Genomic DNA, 22926 nt, shown 5'->3' with positions numbered 1-22926 from the left:
AAAAAAAAAAAAAAAAAAAAAAGAACAACAACAAAAAGAGATAAAAGATTAAAAAAAAAAAAAAAAAGATTGACAACAGTGAGGCAGGCACATTTTCTTCCTTTAGCTGAACTAGGGCATGAGGCCTTCAGGCTAACTGGTTTTAAGTGGTGTTGGATAAGCTTTATAAAACATGAAGATGGCAAAGGTTCACTTAAGTTTCTCTTTTACTACATTAATTTGCTTAAAATCTCAAATGCTTGTGCTTGCAATAACTTCCTAAAAGCAGAAGTAGTGTTCCCTTTTTTTACCTTAAAGCATTCAGCCCTTTGATACAAATCATTTTTACTGTGCTAACAGCTGAACCAAGTGGCACAAAACTGAGATGGTACTTACTGCAGCAAGGTCCCTATAAATCAAAATCTGAGCTTTACATAAAAATCTTATTTATAAAAAATACAATATCAAGTACAGTGAGAATGGAGCATGGAGCAGCAGTGCTCCCTGCCAGGGCCATGTGAAGTGGCTTTTGCTACAGTGCTTGCTTAATGGCATAAGTGAAAAGCTGAATAAGGCAAACACTCGAAGAGGCAGTTTTCTGTAAACTTCTTGGGGTGGGAGGAATTTTTCCTGTGTTGGGACAGAAGATTTGGGATGGCTAAGATCAAGTGTGACATTTGGCTGCACTTGATACATCAATTACAGACTAAGATAGCTCCTGCTGAGACCAGCTCACTTGTTTTAGGAGAGAGGTTATCACTGTAGACTTTTGCCTTGACTGTTAAAATATGTAGCCTCCAGCTGGTGTCTCCCTATGGAGGAAATCACCTCTAAAATCTTCCTAAGTGACAAGATACAAATAAGCTAAGTCATTCAGAAGTTTCCTTAGCTTAAAGCTCCTTAAGAACCCTACATTGATTACTAAGCAACTCTGTTAGCGGTGTGTGGCTCGACACAAATGCTTTAACTAGAATATGTATTCCCATCCAATTGGTACCTAATGGTAATAAACTGTAATGACACTTGGAAAACAAACATATCTTGAGGAATTCTGGCCTCTTCTCATGTCCTCACTTGGAACTTTCCAGCTTTCGTGACATATTTGACTCCTTTAAATGGCTTATATTTCTCCCCATACATGTCCAAGCGGTTTACTTTTAAGCCTGTGTCAAAAAGAATAGGTAAGGAAAGGAATAAATTACTATCCTGGTAACACCAACCAATACAATATTTGCTTAGCAAATAGAGTTTACTACACAGTAAATCTGACATTAACCAGTGTCCTTGTCACCATTTGGAAGCAATGTTCCTTCTACCATTCACAGATTATAGCACTATGGAAGTATGGTTTTAGTTCAGATTCCCATGTGGACAAGCAGTGTCTTTTAGGATAATTCTACTTTCTCTGAGTATGAATGGCTCCTTTCTTTGTGCTTGAATGAGGGTAGGGGTGAAGGGAAGCTGTGTGAAATAAGGTGCTCTCCAAAACCACTGTACCCATAGCACAGAGTGAAAGGCATGCTGGAGCTGTTGCTCTTTGTAGAGACGGAATGTCAGTTACCCTTCTAAGATCCTAGTAGCTGACCTCAGCAAAACTCAATTACCCTTAAACACAAGTCAAATTTCTCCTTACCTGAAATGGCAAGCTGCTGGATCTTGAACTGTATGTTGAGGCTTGGATTCTCTTCTGGCTTAGGTGCTCCAGATTGTAAATTTACCAGTCCTTTAAGACTGGGGAGCTTTTGTGGAGTGATTTTTCCCACATCCCACGTTAGTACCTTAAAAAGACATAAAAAGCAAAAACATTCTGAACTATTTATTAAAGACATATGTTCAAAGACACCATAAACTTCTGTACAAAATAAAGCACAGTGTCTTGGAAACAGACCTGGGATTTCCACTGAGTTTTATCACTAATTAGTTCTGTGACTCTGAATGAAGAGTGAGGGCAGAGAACCAATGTTTGTTAGGCATCTACTTTTGGATATAGCACTGTGCTTAGCACTATTCATATGCTGTCTCATAGAAGCCTGTAATGTGAATTTTGTCTTCTTTTAACAAAGAGGAAACTAAAGCTCTGTCAAATGACTTGCTCAAGGTCACACGGCTAGTTAGAGGCAAGGCTGGGATTTGAACCTACAGCTCTCTGGTATCAAATGTTCTTTCCACTATACCACCTTTACTGTTTATCTCTGGGCCTAAGTTTATTTTTCCGTAAAATAAGAAGATGGGCCTAAATTGGTGTTTTTAAACTTTTAGTGATGGAACTCTTTGTTCAAATGAAATCTTTAGTGAGGAAGCTCAGTAACAGATGAGAAAGTGAAGCTATTATGTTTGAAGCTGGGGTGAAGGGCCAGGGATCTGGAGCTCCCCCTTCACTTCTCAGCCATGTGTGGTCTCTGGGGAGATTCTTCAAATCCTCAGGATTGGATTAGATGATCTTTAACATTCAATGATTTTACTAAAAAAAAACCAAAACCCCTTTTCATTTACCAGGTAGCTCAATGACTCTACTGAGGAAAAGAATCATTTTTTACCCAAGCAGGAAGCAGAGAGAAAAATCATCTTTTAAAATTCCTCTGAAATCCTTCTGCTAGAGGCAAATATATGTAGGGGGAGAAGGCAGCTTTCCTAGCCAACATCCTCTGTGGAAGAGTATGAAACAATGCTTTTAAATGAGAAAGGAAGAGAAAGGTCTTAATTTCTACAGAAAATTTAACAATTAATAGATTATAATATCTATTAACAATTAATAGATCATTATATCCACATAATGCTTTTCTCTTTTTAAAAAGTTTTTTACCAGATAGCCTTAGGTTCAAATCCCAACCTTGCCTCTAACTAGCTGTGTGACTTTGAGCAAGTCACTTGACCTCAGAGCTTTAGTTTCCTTGTTTGTTAAAGGAAGACAAAATTTATATCACAGGCTTCTATGAGACATCTTCCTCACTGAAGAGTGAGTGAATCTCTGGATTATCAATGGATAAGTAAAGGCAGACTCTGAAGGAAGAAAGAATGAGTCTCACTTTTCTGTTCGTCGACTCAGCAGCAGATGCAGGATTCCCTCTTCAGGCAGTGGCAGAAGCACAGCACAGTATGCATTCTAGGTTTTGTTAGGAACTTTAATTTTAACCAAGACATTAGACCCTTCCCTCTGTCCCCCCACATCCCCAAAGCACAAAATAAAGATTGCAGAAACACTTGCTCACTCTTGATTTTAGGTGGCTGTACCTTGGTAACTGGATCAAATGTATAGCTGCCTTGTGTTGGTGTCAGGTTCATATTCAACACAACCTTTGGCATGTGAACTGTCACTGTGATTCCTTCAATAGTTTTCCCCATATTTTGCTTTGGTCCAATTGTAATATCAAATCTACCACAAGAACTGTTCTCCTTAAAACTGATGCTATGTTTCACATATACTGGTATTGCCACTAGACTAAAAAGAGAAAGAAAGACACAACCACAAAAACATACAATTAATAGTGTGAGTTCCAGAGGTGGCCTGAAAACCTCAGTCCAGAGTATCCTATACCCCCAGAACCGCAGATTGAGTATGTGTACCAAGGCAGGTTGAATATAGCACAGTGTTCTGGAACCACTCTGCTAGGAATTATACAATTTCTGAGCAGTAAGTATACAAATCAAGATAGAAATCTGAAGCTTAATTATAGTATAAACAATTGGGGCAAATAGCCCTAGTTTAAAGAAATGAATTAAGATCCCATAGAAAGATAATTTAAAATTATACAAACTAAATAAATCAGTTTCTATGTGGTAAGGGCCAAGAAACAATTCCTCTGCTTTTAAGTCCTGTTCTGATGTTACCAAAATACTCTGATATTTTCAAGGGACAAACCAGCTACAACCCACGATGCTAAATCATTTAAATCATTCATTTAAACTTCAGTGCAGAGAAGAGTGACTTCAAGTCAGTTAGTTGAAGAATGTCCTAGAGAGCTACAGGTAAGTCTGTCTCCTTCTATCAGGCATGACGTCCACAGACCACAGTAAAATTATGGCATGGGTTCACAGTTTCGCCCAGGTTATGCATGGTCCAAAATGCTTGCTCTCAGGTATATATTCTTACTACAGTCTAATTTACTACTACTCTATACTCTTAAGATTCAAAGTATACTGATTATGTTAGACACACATTTTCACCAGTTCTTCCTGGGTCTCCTGGTGAGCAATGGCTAAAGGGAGCAATGATGAATTCAAGTACCCAACTTGTCAGAATGAAACAGGGAAAAGTGAGTTCTATGCAGTACACTGATATATGACAGGAGATTCGATGCATCAACATACTTTTGTGAGCTGACACGATATGATATAAGTCGGAAGTTTCCATCTGGAGGAATAAATGACAAAACTCTTTCAGATTCCCAACGCTTGAACCGGATGCAGGGGTGGAAGCTGACATCATCTAGAAGCCTTGGGTTCTGCCAGGGAAACAGAAGACAACCATATTTATAAAGTATAATGGGGCTTCCCTGGTGGCACAGTGGTTGAGAATCTGCCTGCCAATGCGGGGGACACGGGTTCGAGCCCTGGTCTGGGAAGATCCCACATGCCGCGGAGCAACTAGGCCCGTGAGCCATAGCTACTGAGCCTGCGCGTCTGGAGCTTGTGCTCCGCAACAACAGAGGTCGCGACAGTGAGAGGCCCGCGCACCGTGATGAAGAGTGGCCCCCACTCGCCGCAACTAGAGAAAGCCCTCGCACAGAAACCGAACTCGCACAGAAGACCCAACACAGCCAAAAATAAATAAATATATTTTTTTAAAAAATAAATAAATAAAGTATAATGAATATTGCAACTCTAATTCAGATATTGTGAGAAATTAATATGCTTCATCAAGATAGAGAAGTCATGTAAGAGTTTATTATGATCACATCAACACAACTTTACAGTTTCACAATGCTTTAAAGTCTGCAAATATTTTATATACATTATTTTATTTGAATTTCAATAACTATGAGGTAGAAAATGTGAGTGGTATCATTTCCATTTCATAGATGAAAAAACTGAGGTTCAAAGAGCTCAGGGTCAGGACAAGTTAGAGGCAGAGGTAGCATCAGAGCTCAGTTCTCTTTACGGTTCTTAGTAGTGTATCATGCTGTATCTAAAATGATGCAAAAGATCAATGCCCTTTCATATCAACAAAGCATGTAATAATTCAGGAAAAGCAGCACTGCACATTTGCAGACGCCAGCCAGCCATTTAAGCTACTTCCAGCATACTCAGAGGCAAAGACCCCTCCTCAGCCTTTCCATAAAGGCAATGCTCATCATGTAAGCTACTGTCTTTGGAAGCTGTGTTAGGAATATTTCTTAGATAATCCTTTGCAATCTAAAACAAACATGTCTCAGTATTTATCATTTCATTTAGTACTTCACATGTATTAGGCTTGCAAGGAGCTACAAAACAGGAGAACAAAACTTACCATGAAAGAAAGGGAAAGGTCAGGCATTCCAGATAGCTTAATGCAAGCATCAATTACCCCCTGAATTTCTGCAAAGACTGTAGACCCTAAAGAAAGAAATAAAGGTGATAACATCATTGGAATCTGCATCTTTACTAGAGCTATCACTGTATCTGAAGTAATGGAGATATCTCCTGGGTGTCAGACATACTGAAGCTTTGCACATCTATTAAAAGGTTAGTGGACAGAGGACCCATTACACTAGTTCAGATAGCTTCTTTACTGAGTGCCATGGCCTGTACCTATCTCTGGTTAGAATATGACAATTCTAAGGAAAATCAAACCTGTCCCTATCTTTATAGTGTCAACCTTGTAAGACTGCTGGATGTGAAGTTAAAATACTTATTTTCCAGTGATTTTTAAAATTAAAAAAAAATTTTATTCAATTTTTAAAGGTTACTTTTCATTTACAGTTATTAAATTAACTGTAAATTAAACAGTTAAAACATTGGCTATATTCCGTGTTGTACAATACATTCTTGAGCTTCTCTTACACCCAATAGTTTGTGTCTCCCATTCTCCCACCCCACCCCACAATGGTAACCACTAATTTGTTCTCTATATCTGTGAGTCCACTTCTTTTTTGTTAAATTCAATAGTTTGTTGTATTTTTTAAGATTCCACATATAAGTGATATCATACAGTATTTGTCTTTCTTTATCTGGCTTATTTCACTTAGCATAATGACCTCCAAGTCCATCCATATTGCTGCAAATAGCAAAATTTCATTCTTTTTTATGGCTGAGTAGTATTCCACTGTGTATACATCTTCTTTATCCATTTATCTGTTGATGAACACTTAGGTTGCTTCCATATCTTGGCAATTGTAAATAATGCTATGAACACTGGGGTGCATGTATCTTTTCAAATTAGTGTTTTTGTTTTCAAAATTAAAATATTTTAATGACCTTTTTTTTTTTTTTTAGAATCCATATATACGTGTTAGCATACGGTATTTGTTTTTCTCTTTCTGACTTACTTCACTCTGTATGACAGACTCTAGGTCCATCCACCTCACTACAAATAGGTCAATTTCGTTCCTTTTTATGGCTGAGTAATATTCCATTGTATATATGTGCCACGTCTTCTTTATCCATTCATCTGTTGATGGACACTTAGGTTGCTTCCATGTCCTGGCTATGGTAAACAGAGCTGCAATGAACATTGTGGTACCATGACTCTTTTTGAATTATGGTTTTCTCAGGGTATATGCCTAGTAGTGGGATTGCTGGGTCGTATGGTAGTTCTATTTTTAGTTTTTTAAGGAACCTCCATACTGTTCTCCATAGTGGCTGTATCAATTTACATTCCCACCAACAGTGTATGAGGGTTCCCTTTTCTCCACACCCTCTCCAGCATTTATTGTTTGTAATGGCTCCTATTTCTTAAAAGTTAACAGGAAGCTTAGTCCATTTCATTAGAAACTTGGCTAATGTTATTTAAAATATTTTAACAATAAATCAAAGTTAAAATATTTTAAATAAAATTAGACAAGTTTCTAATGAAATGGACTAAGCTAGCTGTTAACTTTTAAGAAATAGGGGCCATTATTCTTTAATAGTACAGCTATTATTCCATACAATGGAATTTTATAATAAAAAGGGCACTCACTGTAGAGATAGTGTCTATAATTCACAGTAACTCATATTCACACACCAACTAGCTGTGTGACCTTGAACAGATTACTTAACTCTTCTAAGCCTCAGTTTCCCCATGTATAAAATGTGAGGGTTGGACTAGATGTTTTTAATAAAACATTATGATTCTAATACAGTACTGTTCTTTAGTCTGGGGTCTTTACTAGAAGGACTGCACATAAAGTGGTAGCAAAAAATATGGTGCATAGTAGATATACAACAAATATTAAACTGAATAAATGGCAAGATGGAAATGAATATAGGGTAATAATTGGCTTAAAGTAAGGTGGCATGAGATCTGATTTACAAAGGTTTGGCATTTCTCAACTAGAGGTTATGAAAATAATATGTAACCTCTGGACAAAATAAACAGATTTGAAAATGAATGCCTTTCCACTGAAATGCATACTGCCAAGGGATTTCGGTTTTCTATTCAGCTTATGTCAGCTGAACTGTTTTTTCCCTGATAATATGCACACAATTACCTGATTTATCTATAATTGCATCTATTTCTTCAACGACATCAAAATAGGCTTCATTGTTTGTGTACTTTACCCCTGCTCGGCGCCATGGGATGTTGGACAGCTGCCCAGTGGGGAGTGTGTCCCCAACATTACTACTGCCTAGAAACCAGAAAAACAGAAAGCAAAGCTAACACATAAGATGCTCATGAGAAAAGCTCTTAACAGAAAAAAAACTCAAGTACTTTAGCTGCTTCACTATTTAGTGTTTGGGTTTTTCTCCACTGAAGTTGTGGATGGTTTACAGAATTGTCAGAGACATATCCATACCAATGTGATCAAATTTCTAGAAGACAGAAATAGGCCATGTGGTCCTGTGTCTATCTGCCAAACCAGGTTAAATTCATTTACTTATCTTTTGCTTCCTGTGTGTTAACAGTAACCTAACCTAATTCCAGTGGCTCAACGACAGAATCTCATCCTGCTACCACTGATGAAAAAAGAGGCTGGTTGTTTCAAAACCCTCTGCTGATAAAATGTCTGCACTGAGAATACAGAGTGATAAGTAGGCCATTTGGCATTCAGCTTAAATTATACATGAGATGCCGCCAAGCAGAGTTAACTGGCTGAAGAACATACTCTGGCCGTTTCCCATTTTAAGGTCAGCACACCCATATGGCACACCCACATGCAATATGGCTAATGTTCAAAATCTGGCTAATTTCCTGGTAAACTGACATATGTCTGAAAATAAGTCTGGTTGTCCAAAACATACACCCTTGAGCTGTGACATATTTAACATTCTGGTTAATTTACTTTTCCAACTCAAAAGTAGTACATGCTTAACAATAACAACAACATGTGAAAAGTTCAGAAAAGTAGCTAAAAAAAAATCTATCTTCCTATCACCGAAATACAACTACCATTAACGTTTTGGTATATTTCTTTAAACATTTCCCTCAGAACACGTTGCATTTATTATTTTTTTCTATTTTGATAATTTTGCTTTTTTCAGATTTCACTTTAAAATATACAATTGGCCCTTGGGACTTCCCTGGTGGCGCAGTAGTTAAGAATCCGCCTGCCAATGCAGGGGACACGGGTTCGATCCCTGGTCTGGGAAGATCCCACATGCCTCAGAGCAACTAAGCCCGTGCGTCACAACTACTGAAGCCCGCGTGCCACAACTAATGAAGCCTGTGTGCCTAGAGCCCGTGCTCTGCAACAAGAGAAGCCACCGCAATGAGAGCCTGCTCGCCGCAACTACAGAAAGCCCACGTGCAGCAACGAAGACCCAACGCAGCCTAAATAAATAAATAAAAATAAAAATTTATTAAAAATAATAAATAAAAATACAGTTGACCTTTGAACAACGCAGGGTTTAGGGGTGCTGATCCCTGTGCAGTTGAAAATCCATGTATAATTTTACAGTTGGTGTTCTGTACACATGGTTCTGCATCAACAGATTCAACCAACTGTGGATTGTGTAGTACTATAATACGTGTTTATTGAAAAAAATCTGACTTTAAGTGGACTTGGGCAGTTCAAACCCGTGTTTGATTGTAGTTGCAGTCAAAGTACGCATACACCTTTGTAGTGTAATTATGGTTGGTGTTCCTGTCTCCAACCCTGTTGCCTTCCAGAATTTTCTAAAAACACTGCTTTAATCTTCCTGTTCAAAAACTTTAAACGTTTCCCCACTGGCTTTATGATTAAAGCTAAATATTTAGACTAGCATTCTAGGACTTCCTCAACTTAACTTTTTAATTTTATCTCACTACTCAACTGAAAAACAGCTCTGCTTCTATTAAACAGGTAATACAATTCAAGATTTTTCACTGTGTTTTTTCTCATACAGTTCCATCTATGAAGAATGTTCTTATTCCTCCCTCTCTTCCTAAATTCTATTGATTCTCCAGGACCCCGTCCTAGGGCTACCCACTACAGTTCAGGAGAGATTACTTTATCCACTGAACCACTCTCTTGATCTTTATAATGTATTGCCTTAACAATCCATGTTATGGGACTTCCCTGGTGGTCCAGTGGTTAAGACTCAGCGCTCCCAGTTCAGGGGGCCCGAGCTCGATCCCTGGTCAGGGAATTAGACCCTGCATGCATGCTGCAACTAAGAGTTCGCATGCAGCAACTAAGAAACCCACATGCAGCAACTAAGAAGCCCGCACGTTGCAACTAAGATCCCACATGCTGCAACTCAAGATCCCATGTGCTGCAACTAAGATCCGGAGCAGCTAGACAAATAAAAATAAAATAAATAAATATAAAAAAAATCAATTTTTAAAAATTTTGTATTTCACTAATTTTTTTCTGACTATAAAATACACGTTCATTTTGGAAATCAGAGAGTATAATGCAAGAATAAAGATAATATGTAGTTCCTTAGCTGGAGATGGTATTATAAACTTTAGAACATTTTTTGTGGGAATATTTATGTATAATTAAGAGTAACTTTTTATGGTTGTGTGCTTGTTTTTTTTTTTTTCTTTTTTGGCCACGCTGCACAGCTTGTGCAATCTTAGTTCCCCGACCAGGGACTGAACCCGGGCTCCAGCAGTGAAAGCAAGAAGTCCTAACCACTGGACTGCCAGGGAATTCCCTGTTTGTTTGTTTTTTTCCATTTAATATTACACCATGTGTACCCTCCAGTGTCACTATACCATCTATAAAGTATGGAATTGCTTTTCAAAATCTTATACTGTTACTTATATGTTTTAATTTTTTTTTTCCAGTTTCTCATCCAGAGTTTATGTTTTAGGAGCAAAGACACCCCATCTTATCTTTCCTTAAATTTCTCCTGACACTCAGTCTTGCCCAGAGGATGAATAAAGGAATAATCACTTTCTTATAGGCCTCTCTTACCCCATTTTTTAGGTCAGTGCAATTGGAAAGGGGTTTGCAATGGTGGACAGTATAGCTGAAGTGGCATATAACATTTCACAGAAATCTTTCTCTAGAAGACTTTGATACTTTCAAAAGTATATCGTCCTCTGGATGTACCTAATTTCTAGCTATACTCAAGAATTAAACCAAAATTAGAAGTTTGTAACACAAATACAAGGCCCACAATGCATGAAATCTCACAAATAGACTAATTTTCTCTTTTTAATATATCTTCTATATGTACAAAATAAAGACTTGGAGGAGATGGCATGTACTCTGTGGTGCAGTCTTAAATTTTCTACACTCTAGTAATTGTGGGGTATGCAGCATAATGCCAGTTTTATAATGCTATTTATTTATTTATTTATTTATTTATTTATTTATTTATTTATGGCTGTGTTGGGTCTTCGTTTCTGTGCGAGGGCTTTCTCTAGTTGTGGCAAGCGGGGGCCACTCTTCATCGTGATGTGCGGGCCTCTATTGCAGCCTCTCTTGTTGTGGAGCACGGGCTCCAGATGCGCAGGCTCAGTAATTGTGGCTCACGGGCCCAGCTGCTCAGCGGCATGTGGGATCTTCCCAGACCAGGGCCCAAACCCGTGTCCCCTGCATTGGCAGGCAGATTCTCAACCACTGCGCCACCAGGGAAGCCCTATAATGCTATTTTTTAATTTTATTTTTTTCCCAGCTTTACTGAGATATAATTGACATATAACATTGTATTAGTTTAAGGTACACAACATAATGATTTGATATATGTATATATTACAAAATGATTACCACAATAGTTAACAGCCGTCACTACATTGGCTTCTTTATGATTAACTGGGATAATTTATTCAGTCTTACTAGTTAGTGTTAAACAATAGTAATAATATTTTTGTAGTCCTGTAGCAAAATAACAGAAGAGTAATAGCCAAAAGTTCTGTATCATTTAAGATATAGTCTCTTTTCATGAAAAGAAATATACATCCATTTTAACATTATCACTAACTATAATTCTGGCCAAAATGGACTACCTTAATAATCTGCCAGATCATAAGCAAAAATGAATTGTTTATGAAGTTTTAATGGCTCAGTTCCTAACAGAGTGTGTTTCACCTTACCTGTAATAGAGTTGACGACAGAACGCAGAATTGTTGGTGGTTTAATCAGTTCTTTCAAAATGTTAGATTCAGTAGCCAGTGGAAATCCATTGTCTAACATTTCTTCCAAGAGCTCATATACAATGACCACATTATCCTTAATTGCAGCCTCCGAACACTCACCAAAGTAGTCCTAACAAAATGTTCATAACATTGCACAATGGAAGACATGAAGACAGGCTTGCTAAGTACTTTTTGTTCTAAAGGGTAAGCTTACAGTAGCGTAATTCATTGTTTAAGATGTTGAAAATATGTAAAACAGAGGGAAAAAAACCTCCATAGTTCTATATACTATTTCTCAATATTTCCTTAATATTTTTAAATTGAATTGAATTCCTATTACATATTGTGCCAGAAAGTACACTGAAATGTTAAAACAGAATGTGAACTATAAACTTCATTCCCCGATTAGGTACTCCAAAAAACAAAGATCAGTTTAAAATTATTGGTATATTCAGCAAGACAAGAAAGAAATAAAGTGTAAGTATTGGAAGATTTCATAACCAGTAAAAATCGTGGTACTATTCAGAGAAATGTATGTGGAGGGCACTATTATTTCCTGATGACATAATATATAATACATAAAAAAAATACAGCTTCCATGACCATGAGATTGTTTTGTTCTTCTAAAACAGTAACTGGAGCACCATGTGTACTACTGTATGCCCTACTAAAAAGGTTTATGTTTATGAACTTATGCTTAGTTGAAAAGAAGAGGGAGAGAGAGACAGAGAAATAGACTATACATCAAAAACTGGGTATTTAAAGAATATAATCATAATATAACTTGGATAATTCAAATTCAAAATATCTGATGAATAACCAACCTGAAAAGTATCAGCAACTCGATGTAGGAACTCAATTACAAAGAGAGGTGGCACTTCAGTCTGTATGACAGAGACAAAGAAGAGCTTATCCCGGTAGATACTGATGAGGTAGTGGTGAGGTGTTGAAATAACAGGTGGTACATTTTCAACATCAGCTGCTTTCTCTTGAGCTTCAAAGAAATAATCACAGACAGACTGGCTCACAACACTCTTCCAGTGCTTCTCTAGAAATATGTCACCGGAACAGTTTATGAGAAATAGACTGTGGATCATTTTCTGGGGGAGGAAAAAAGTTTAAATTTAGTATATATCAAAAAAGTATCCTGGTATTATCTGGACACCAAAACCAGACAAAGGCAATACAAGAAACTACAGACCAATATCAGTTAAGACTATAGGTGTAAAAATCCTCAACAAAATACTAGCAAACTGAATCCAGCAACATATAAAAAAAGATTATAACCCTGACCAAGTGGGATTTATTCAAGAATGCAAGGTTCGTTCAACATATGAAAATCAATCAACACAATATACAATATTCATAAAATAAAAAACAAAAAATATAATCATTTCAAAAGGTGCAGAAAAATCATTTGACAAAATCCAACAACCTTTTGTAATTAAAAACATTTAAACCAGGAATTGAAAGAAACTTCCTTAACCTGATAAAGAGCATCTATGAAAATCCCATAGCTAGGGACTTCCCTGGTGGTGCAGTGGTTGAGAATCTGCCTGCCAATGCAGGGGACACGGGTTCGAGCCCTGGTCCGGGAAGATCCCACATGCTGCGGAGCAACTAAGCCTGTGCGCCACAACTACTGATCCTGCGCTCTAGAGCCAGTGTGCCAAAACTACTGAGCCCGTGTGCCACAACTACTGAGCCTGCACTCTAGAACCCATGCTCTGCAACAAGAGAAGCCACCGCAATGAGAAGCCCGCGCTCTGCAACGAAGAGTAGCCCCCACTCTCCGCAACTAGAGGAAGCCCGCGCACAGCAACGAAGACCCAGTGCAGCCAAAAACAAACAAACAAATAAATTAATTAATTAAAAAAAAAAAGAAAAGAAAATCCCATAGCTAACATTTAATACTTAAAGACCAAAAGCTTTCCACTTAACATAAAGAACAAACAATGATGTCATTTTCACCACTTCTATTCAACATGGTACTGGAAGTTCTAGCCAGGGCAATTAAGCAAGAAAATGAAACAGAAGGCTTCCAAATTGGAAAGGAAGAAGCAAAACGATCTCTATTTCCAGATGATATTATCTTGCATGTAGAAAATTCTAAGAATTACACATACACATGCACACACTAATTACTAGAGCAATAAATGAGTTAAGCAAGGTTGCAAAATATAAAATTAATATAAAATATCAAGTATTTCTACACATTAGCAATGAATAATCTGAAAATGAAATTGAGAAAGCAATTCAAAAGCATCAAAAAGATCAAAATATTTAGGAAAAAATTTAACAAAAGAAGTGTAAGACCTGTACATTGAATATTATAGAACATCACTGAAAGAAATTTAAAAGACCTAAAAAAATGGGAAGACCTTTCATGCTTACGGATTGGAAGACTTAATACTGTTAAGATGACATGACTCCCCAAATTGATCTACAGATTCAGTGCAATCCCTATTAGTATACCAGCTGCCTTTTTTTAATGGAAACTGAGAGGCTGATCCTGAAATTCACATGGAGATGAAAGAGACCAAGAATAACCAAAACAATCCTGAAAAAGAAGAACAAACTTGGAGGACTCACACTTCCCGATTTCAAAACTTGATGTAAGGTACAGTGAGGTGCTGGCACAAAGAGAGTCATGCAGATCAATGGAATAGAATTGAAAGTTCTTAAAATAACCCTTACGTATACGGTCAACTGATTTTTGACAAGAGTGCTAAGACCATTCAGTGGGGGAGAGGATAGTCTTTTCAACAAATGGTGCTGGGACAACTGGATTTCCACATGCATAATAAAGAAGTTGGACTGCTATCTCATACCATATACAAAACTTAATACAAAATGTATCAAAGACCTAAATATAAGAGCTACAACAATAAAACTCTTAGAAAAAATATATGCATAAATCTTCATGACCCTGGATTAGAAAATGTTTTTAAGATATGACATCAAAAGCACAAGGAACAAAAGAAAAAAACAGATAACCCAGACTTACATCAGAATTAAAACCTCTGTGCTTCAAAAGGCATTATCAAGAAAGTAAAGACAACCTTCAGAATGAGAAAATAATTGCAAACCATACATCTTACAAGGGACTACTATCCAGAATATATAAAGAACTCTTACAACTCAATAATAAAAAGACAAATAACCCAATAAAAAATGTGCAAAGAATTTGAAAAGACATTTCTCCAAGGAAGATATACAAACAAGTGGCTGATACGCACTAGAGAAGATGCTCACTATCTTTTCAAAATATGAACTAAAATCACAATGAGATAACATTTCATATTCTCTAGGCTAGATATAATCAAATCAAAAGGCAGACAATAACAAGTGTAGACAAGTTTGTGAAGAAACTGGAACCCTCATACATTGCTGGTAGGAATGTAAAACAGTGCAGCTGTGCGGAAAGCAGTTTTGAGTTCTTCAGAAAGTTAAAGACTGAGTTACCAAATGACCCAACAATTCTACTCCTAGGTATACACCCAAGAGAACTGGAAACATATGTCCATACAAAAACTTGTACACGAATGTTCTTAGCAACATTATTTATAACAGTCAAAAAGTGGAAACAATCCAAATGTCTATCAACTGATGAATGGACTCATCAACTGATGAATGGATTCATCAACCAATGAATGGATAAATAATAAATATCCGAAATGAAATGTTATTCAGCCATAAAAAGAAATGAAGTACCAGTACATGCTACAACAGGATGAACCTTTAAAACATTATGCTAAGTGAAAGAAACCAGATACAAAAGATCACATATTGTATGATTCCATTTGTATGAAATGTCTAGGATTCAGGCAAATGCACAGAGACAGAAAGTAGATTAGTGGTTGCTAGGGGCTGGGTAGAGGGGGAAGAATGGGGAGTTACTGGTTTTTTTTTTTTTTTTTTTTTTTAATTTTATAGCTACTTTATTTATTTATTTATTTATTTTTGGCTGTGTTGGGTCTTCGGTTCGTGCGAGGGCTTTCTCTGGTTACGGCAAGTGGGGGCCACTCTTCATCGCGGTGCGGGGACCGCTCTTCATCGCGGTGCGCGGGCCTTTCACTATCGCGGCCCCTCCCGTTGCGGGGCACAGGCTCCAGACGCGCAGGCTCAGTAGCTGTGGCTCACGGGCCCAGTTGCTCCGTGGCATGTGGGATCTTCCCAGACCAGGGCTCGAACCCGTGTCCCCTGCATTAGCAGGCAGATTCTCAACCACTGCGCCACCAGGGAAGCCCCACTGGTTTTTGTACTTCTTTTTGAGGTGATAAAAATCTTCTGGAATTAGAGGGACTTCCCTGGTGGTGCAGTGGTTAAGAATCTGCCTGCCAATGCAGGGGACACGGGTTCGATCGAGCCCTGTTGTGGGAAGATCCCACATGCTGTGGGGCAGCTAAGCCCGTGAGCCACAACTACTGAGCCTGTGATCTAGGGCCCACGAGCCACAACTACTGAAGCCCATGTGCCTAGAGCCTGTGTTCCACAACAAGAGAAGCCACTGCAATGAGAAGCCCGCGTACTGCAACGAAAAGTAGTCCCCGCTTGCTGCAACTAGAGAAAGCCCATGCGCAGCAACGAAGACCCAACACAGCCAAAAATAAATAAATAAAATAAATGTATAAAAAAATAAAAATAAAAAATCTTCTGGAATTAGAGATTTGTGAATATACTGAAAACTACTAAACTTCACATTTTTAGAAAACTGCAGTTTAGTAGTTTTCAGTCTAAAAAATGCTTAGTTTTAATATAATTATTTTTTCAATTAATAAAAAGTATTCTTTAATACTTTGTAACACACAAATCCACTCCCAGGTGGATTAACAGAAATGTGTACAAATGTGCACAAAAAACATGTATAAAAACATACTGTAATAGTGAAAACTATTATTATTTATTAATAGTACAATGGGAAAATAAACTAGTGTGTTATTAAAGGGAAATACACAGCAATGAAAATGAATAAACTATTGCTACATGAAACAAATATGGACGAATCTTACAAACACAATATTGAACAAAGCCAGACACAAAAGGATACATACAGTATGATTCTACTTATATGAAGTTCTAGAACAGACAAAGCTAATCTATAGTTTGAGAAATCAAATGGTTTCTTTTAGGAAGGAGAGTGGGGGTGATGACTGAGACAGGAACAGGGTTGGTCTCCTAAGGTGCCGGTAATGTTTTATTTCTTGATCTAGATGATGGTTACAAGTTGCGTTCATTTTGTGATAATTCATTGGGCTTTACGTTATGGCTTGTATACTTTTCTGAGTGTTAGTTATGCTTCAAATAAAAAGTTTATTGTCCTTGTAATATGGGAGACAGTGGACAAATATCTAATTACCTTAACTTGCTCCTTTCTTTTATATAGATAACATCAGTATCAGGTGTTTAGGGGTCCATTCATTCAAAATTACAGTAGTGAATGATAAATGTAGCCTAAGGAGAAAGAATATAAAATCTATGAATATAATAATTTCTATGTATGAAGATAAATTCCAAAGAGGAAAGGAAGAGTTTCCAGAATGAATTCATTCAATTCTATTGACACAGAAAACAATGACATCAACCTGACCAGTTCTTTTTATAGGAAGTCATTTACTTAATGAAAGCAGTTGACATTTAAAGACTATTTGGCGATGATTTCCTCTTCCCATTTGGTGAATGTTCAATAGTTATTAAGTAAATAATACTAATTACTAGGATGTGCTTTAGCAATTATTGTATTAATAAAGTATGGATGCTGTTAATATTGATAGTTTAGGGTTCCAGTTTATTAGAAAAAGAAAACGTTTCTTTGTTCAAAGGCATCTCTATTTAGCCAAGTAATCAACCTGAGGTGGCAGCAATAAACGCTGATACCTCAGGCTTTGGACCTACTAAATTTTTCTGGATTAATATCTGGAACCTCCTAAATCTTTCCACTTTATTTAGTCAGATGCTTTGTTTAATAGGTTTGCTTTGTGTCAGTTTCTATTTGAGTGTTAAAATACTGCCACTGGAATACAGAGAACCTACTGACTTTTAACCTCTGTTCTCTGATACACTTTAAAAAAGTAGAACAGGAGTACCCAGCAATAAGATCTGCAACTAAATTTGCATTATGATGCCATTTGTGGAATAAAATTTTCATCTGAAATATAAAGTACGATTTAAAGTGGAACATTGGCATCAACTCAATGAGACCCATATTTGAGCACTTCAGGTGAGCCCCCTATGGAATACAGCATCCTTCACAATAATTAATTTTCAGCTTCATTCAAAGTTTTATTCATTAAAGATAAATGAATTAATAATATCTAAAACTGAGTACTTACTGTGGGCCAGACACTATCCTAGGCACTTTTCTTATATTATCTTATTTAATCCTCACAACTCAATGCTATAATACTGTTCTTATCCCCATTTTACAGATAAGACAATAAAGTCTTGGAAATGATAAGTCAATTATCTAAGATGATACAATAAGTATCAGAGCTAGGATTCAAACCCAGATCTAGTTGAATCTTGAGCTCCTGTTCTTACCTGCCTCTTAGAAACTAATTATCAGGAACACACTCTATTGCATCAGTGTCCAGTACAATTTACTGCAATAATGGACATGTCCTCTATCTGTGCTGTCCGATACAGCAGCCACTAGTCAAATGTGAGAACCTGAAATGTGGCTAATGCAACTGAGGTACTGAAGTTTTAATTTTAATTAATTTAAATTTAAATAACTACACGGAGCTGGCTGTTATCATATTGGACTGGGCAGCAAATGTGCTGTTTGAGCTTATAATTTAAGAGGAAGAGTTGAAGGATATGCCTCTTGTTTAGTTAGAAGCCAAAATGTATTCTAATAAATTATTTAGACCAGAAATTATATTTAAGAGAGCTGACATAGGTTATCTTCTTAAACTATTCATCCTAAAGAAAGTGTAGTTCACATGGATCTGTGGTACTCCATTGCCAAAATATACCCTAAAAAAGCTGCTTATTCTTGAAGCAAGTGACTTTGTAGTTTCTTTATTAGAGCGGCCAGATTCCTACTCATCCTCTTAAGCTGGTGAAAAATTCTTTCCAGGAAAACTTTCCACCAAAGTTGTTTTCATTGGCAGTAGTTTAGGTCTCAGAAGAATAGAGCAAGTTAAACTGCCATCTGGATTTATTGCTGTTGTCCTCAGTGCTGAGATGAAAGCACAGCACTCGCAGCTTTCAACAGTGCTTAGCTTCAAAACCCATCTTAACCTTCTATTATAGGAAGAAAGCTTATTTCTTCTATCCATATTAAGACCAAGGGCCTAATGCAAAAAGCAAATACCACATGCAGCAGTGTAAATTTGCTTGTTTCTTTAGCTACTTATCCTTTGAGTAGCTGCAGTTCTTTCTTTCATTATTTTAATAAACTTTCTGGGAAAGCTACCACCACAACTATCTTTTTGTTCCTAGTGACTTCTGAGTCAGAAAACAGAATTCTCCAAGCTTATTTTAAAGCCACTTAAGAAACTGTGTTCAGAGGCAGTTCCATCAGAGCTTTGACTGCAGCTTAAATACTTCATAAACCCTCTTTACTGAACGTTGAACACACTCACCCTGATGATTCACAAGCAGTGCAATTACAATAGTCAAAATATCCTTGGAAGAGAGTGTCTAAAAAAGAAAATGTATTCCTTCTGTATATAACAGAATGGAGGCATAGAAGGGCCTGTATCTAAGGTGAGAGAATGAAACCAGAATATAATCTAGCTATTCTGATCTTTAACCAATATTTTGACCCTGTTCATTCAACAGTTTTGAATGTTTTATATATTAAGCAATGGGGATATAAGGTGAACAAAATAAGAGTCCCTGAACTCACAGCATTTAGAGTTCAGCAAAGAAGGCAAACAATTTAATACAGTAAGATGATAGGGGAAATACAGTGTGCTATAAAAATCCACAAGGCTTCAAGGTGAGAAAGAATGTAAGACAAAGAAATCCAGTACAAATTTAGCAACTTCAGAAGGAGGATGGAAGTGATGAGATGAGAATGGAGAAGAAGATAAGCAGAGATTGGTTCACTTTATTCTCAGTGCAATGTAAAATCATTTTTTATGGTTTTATGCAGGGGATTCATGCAACCCAATTTACAGTTTTAAGATCGCACTGTGGAAACTGGATAATTGGGCAACTGAATATTTTGACACTAGTTGAGAGATGAGTTATGTGGTGGTCTAGACTAGAGTGTTGATAATAGGGATGAGTAAAACGAAAAGATAAGAGAAACATTTAGGGTTGAGAAAAGTTTGGGGGGTGGGGAACAGGCAGTGGAGATGAGAGGGAAAACGAGGGATTCAGCCCTGGTCCTATATAATCTGACCCAATTCTGGATATATTTGACCCCAATGGATATATTCAAAAGACCATTGTATATATAGGTCTGGTGCTTCAGAGAGAAGCCAAACTGGAGATAGATTTGTGAGTACTGTAATCATGATTTTTTATTAATGCAAAATATAACTATAAGGAGACTAAAACTACAAAGAGAGAATGTGTATAGTAGAAGAGAACCTATGGAAGGAACTTCAAAATCTGAGTAGCATGTGGGTCAAGGAAGTGGACCTGGAAAAAGACTGAGAAGACGTGGCTGAAGAGGGATAAGAAAAAAAAAGGGGGGGGGGTAGTTTACTAACCAGAGTATGTTAGTTTGTTTCCAGAAAAAAGAAGTGGTAAACATTTTAAATGGCACAAAGAGGTCAAGCTACAAGGAAAACTGAAAATGTCTGTTATTTTACAGTGTTTCTCAACTTTCATTATTGCATCCTAAGGTGTCTTTTCAGACTCCCCTTCACTCACACCCCTCCTCCATAAAATTTTAATACCACAGAATATTTCTGTACACCTCTTTATGTACCATAAATAGCTGTGCTTTATACATAAAAGTATGATTTTTTTTTTTTTTGGCCTCAAAGGAAGCAAATTTTCAGCCTGATGAGAACGTACAATTTAACACATAGAGGCCATTTGGTGATCTTAGTAAGGGCAGTTTCAGTGGTAGCTCAGTGGAATGGTGGAAACAAGATATACTGCAGTGGGCTGAGAAATAAATAGCAAGAAGCTGGAAAAACAGAGATGAGAGTAGATGATCCATTCAAGAACTATAGCTATGAAGGAGAGAAAAAGACAAGAAAATAAATGGAAGTAGTTCATAACGTTAAGAAAGAATATTTTTAAATGCTGAAGGAAAAATGTGAGTAGAAGGGGAAAGGCTGATGAATTAGAGAGAGGAAATAACTTAACCAAAGGAAAAAAAAAGACCCTGAGAAGGTAGGAGAGGATGGCACTGGGAAACCAGGTGAAAGGATTTGCCTTCCCTAAGGAGAAGGGACACTTCTTCCTCTTTAAACAGAAGGGTAGCAGATTTGTATATTTGGTTGCATGAAGATGATGGCTTCTATTTTCTCTGTGTAATAGGAGAGAAAGTCATTTGTTGAGAGAGAGTGAATTCCTTTTCTCTACAAATACCATTCGTTATGTGTGAATTGAAATATTATTGAGCTACTTAAAAATATCTAGTCTGCAGGGAACTCCAACAGCCTATTATGTTGACTGTTTAAAAACATTGTAAAATCCTAAGATTCAGTAAGAAAAGCTAACCTTATTGCCAAGAGAGCATTCCTACTAAAGGTATGTTAAGATTCAGGTAATTTTTCATTCATTTCAATCCTCCACTTTTCCTATGGTCTCAAATGAAAGTGTCCTCCGTTCTTCCTAACACTAATTTTTCCACTTGTAATTTTGATCCCATATCCTTTTCTCTCTTCCCAAGTCTTATCTCCTGTTTCTTGAATGTTTAATCTTATACATTAGTTACTTGCTTTCTGCTCTCACACAGAACAAACAAACCCCAAACCTTTTAGGGACCTTGCCAACCATCTTTCACTTCATGCTCCAAACGAAGAAGCATTAGTCTACACTTGCAGTCTCTCCTCTCAATAACTGACTCTATTAAAGCAGTTCTCTCAAATGACCCAATGACTTCCTAATCATCAAATCCAACGACCTATTCTCAGACTTCAACTTCCTCGTTTGATCCTTGCAGCATTTCATGTCACTGATAAGTTTCCCCAAAACAAAACAAATACTTCTTACCAAATTATACGGAACTTCACCTGTCTTGGTTCTCCCCTAGAAAGTTTCTTTCTGGCTTACTTATAAGGATTTTTTTTTTTAATAAACTTTTCTTTCATCTTCACCTAAACTACTGTTTCAAACTCGATATATTCCAAGCTCCACAAAATTCCTCCTTCTCATGTGAGGACTCAAGTTTTTAATCAAGCTTCAGCTTCGGGTTCAATCCAAATCCACCAAATCCAACCAAGCACATCGTTTATCACTTTTCCATACTCACTGTCACCTCCTCAGTTTAGAATCCTATCAACTCGTTTCTGAAGAACTGCAACACCGTCCTCACCGCATTACCCCAGGCTCATCCAGGCGCCACCCTCTAACGGGACGTCCGCTCAGGACAGTTAAGGATTTTGTCCTCCACAGCAGAAGCCTGGGGGTGAGGTCCGAGTCGTCGGTACTTCAGCTCTCCGTGGGTGACAAGACCTTTTTCCCGCGTCAGAGCACGGTGAGGGACCCCAATGAGCCTGAACCTCTTGAGCCTGAGGGCCTGAAAACACTGGGCTGCAGGTGCACCGTTCCCTTCCGGCCCAGCTGGCAAGAAAGACCGGAAGGCCAGGAGGGAGGCGCGGCCCCGGTCCACAGCACCGGAGACGCTCCCGCACCCCAGACAGCAGTCAAGAGCCCGAGCTATTCAGCCTACGTCCCAGTTTTCGTGATGCCCCCCCCGTCCGCAGACCCCCAGCCCCCCACACTCACCCCGACTCCTGGGCCAGTCAGTGATTCGACGCGGGGTCCTCTCCGGACGGAGGCCGAGGCAGCTGAGATCGTGAGGACCCCGCAGTTGGGATGCCGGATAGATTGCCTGACTAACAGCTTCAAAGTAACCAACAGTATTGGAAAGAGTAAATGAGTGAGAAGACGTTGAATGAGGAGAAAGACGTCTTTTGAATTTTAGGATATAATCTTCTAGATCATCCAGAGTCTAGATGAATGGGAGCTTTCACATCTTCTGGACTTAGGCGCTCATCCGCAGCCTAAACCAGTCAGGGTGTCCTTACAGTCGGAAGGGCGGGGTTAGGAAGAGCTGTGTACTAGCCAATGGGTGAGGCTGAGAGGTAGAGCCAAATGGCTGTGGCTGGGAGAGGCACGAACTGGGAGGAGCCTAGAGGGGCGGGGTTTCGAGACAAGGAGGAGGTGATGCGAGAGGGGGCGGG

The 22926-nt window shown here is 37.9% G+C and overlaps 1 protein-coding gene across 4 annotated transcripts; it reads right to left on the bottom strand.

The window, feature by feature from the left end:
• Nucleotides 1–26: 26 nt before the first annotated feature.
• AP3M1 (adaptor related protein complex 3 subunit mu 1) lies at nucleotides 27–22747 on the bottom strand. 4 transcript variants are annotated; one of them, XM_007166576.3, is made up of 10 exons: nucleotides 22469–22747; nucleotides 16965–17059; nucleotides 12430–12705; nucleotides 11564–11735; nucleotides 7587–7724; nucleotides 5426–5511; nucleotides 4288–4421; nucleotides 3211–3418; nucleotides 1613–1757; nucleotides 27–1142 (listed from the first exon to the last, which is right to left on the bottom strand). In XM_007166576.3, exons 3-10 carry the CDS (start codon nucleotides 12700–12702, stop codon nucleotides 1042–1044), a joined length of 1257 nt encoding a protein of 418 aa, XP_007166638.1. In that variant the 5' UTR covers nucleotides 12703–12705; nucleotides 16965–17059; nucleotides 22469–22747; the 3' UTR covers nucleotides 27–1041. The 4 variants fall into 4 exon arrangements, with proteins under 4 accessions (XP_007166638.1, XP_007166639.1, XP_007166637.1 ...); XM_007166577.3 differs by lacking the exon at nucleotides 22469–22747 and adding an exon at nucleotides 21993–22413; XM_007166575.3 differs by lacking the exon at nucleotides 16965–17059.
• Between the last annotated feature and the right edge of the window lie 179 nt (nucleotides 22748–22926).

This window comes from Balaenoptera acutorostrata, chromosome 16 (assembly GCF_949987535.1).
Source record: "Balaenoptera acutorostrata chromosome 16, mBalAcu1.1, whole genome shotgun sequence".
Classification (NCBI taxonomy): domain Eukaryota; kingdom Metazoa; phylum Chordata; class Mammalia; order Artiodactyla; family Balaenopteridae; genus Balaenoptera; species Balaenoptera acutorostrata.
This window is presented reverse-complemented; position numbering and strand designations above follow the sequence as displayed.

What these genes read in the sequence shown, in the direction of transcription:
- AP3M1 (XM_007166576.3), bottom strand. Translation starts at nt 12,702, where the DNA reads ATGATCCACAGTCTATTTCTCATAAACTGTTCCGGTGACATATTTCTA. An exon ending in TGTCGTCAACTCTATTACAG is followed by an intron (nt 7,725 to 11,563) that starts GTAAGGTGAAAC and finishes TCTGGTTTCTAG; the next exon opens with GCAGTAGTAATGTTGGGGAC. An exon ending in ACCTTTCCCTTTCTTTCATG is followed by an intron (nt 4,422 to 5,425) that starts GTAAGTTTTGTT and finishes TTTCCCTGGCAG; the next exon opens with AACCCAAGGCTTCTAGATGA.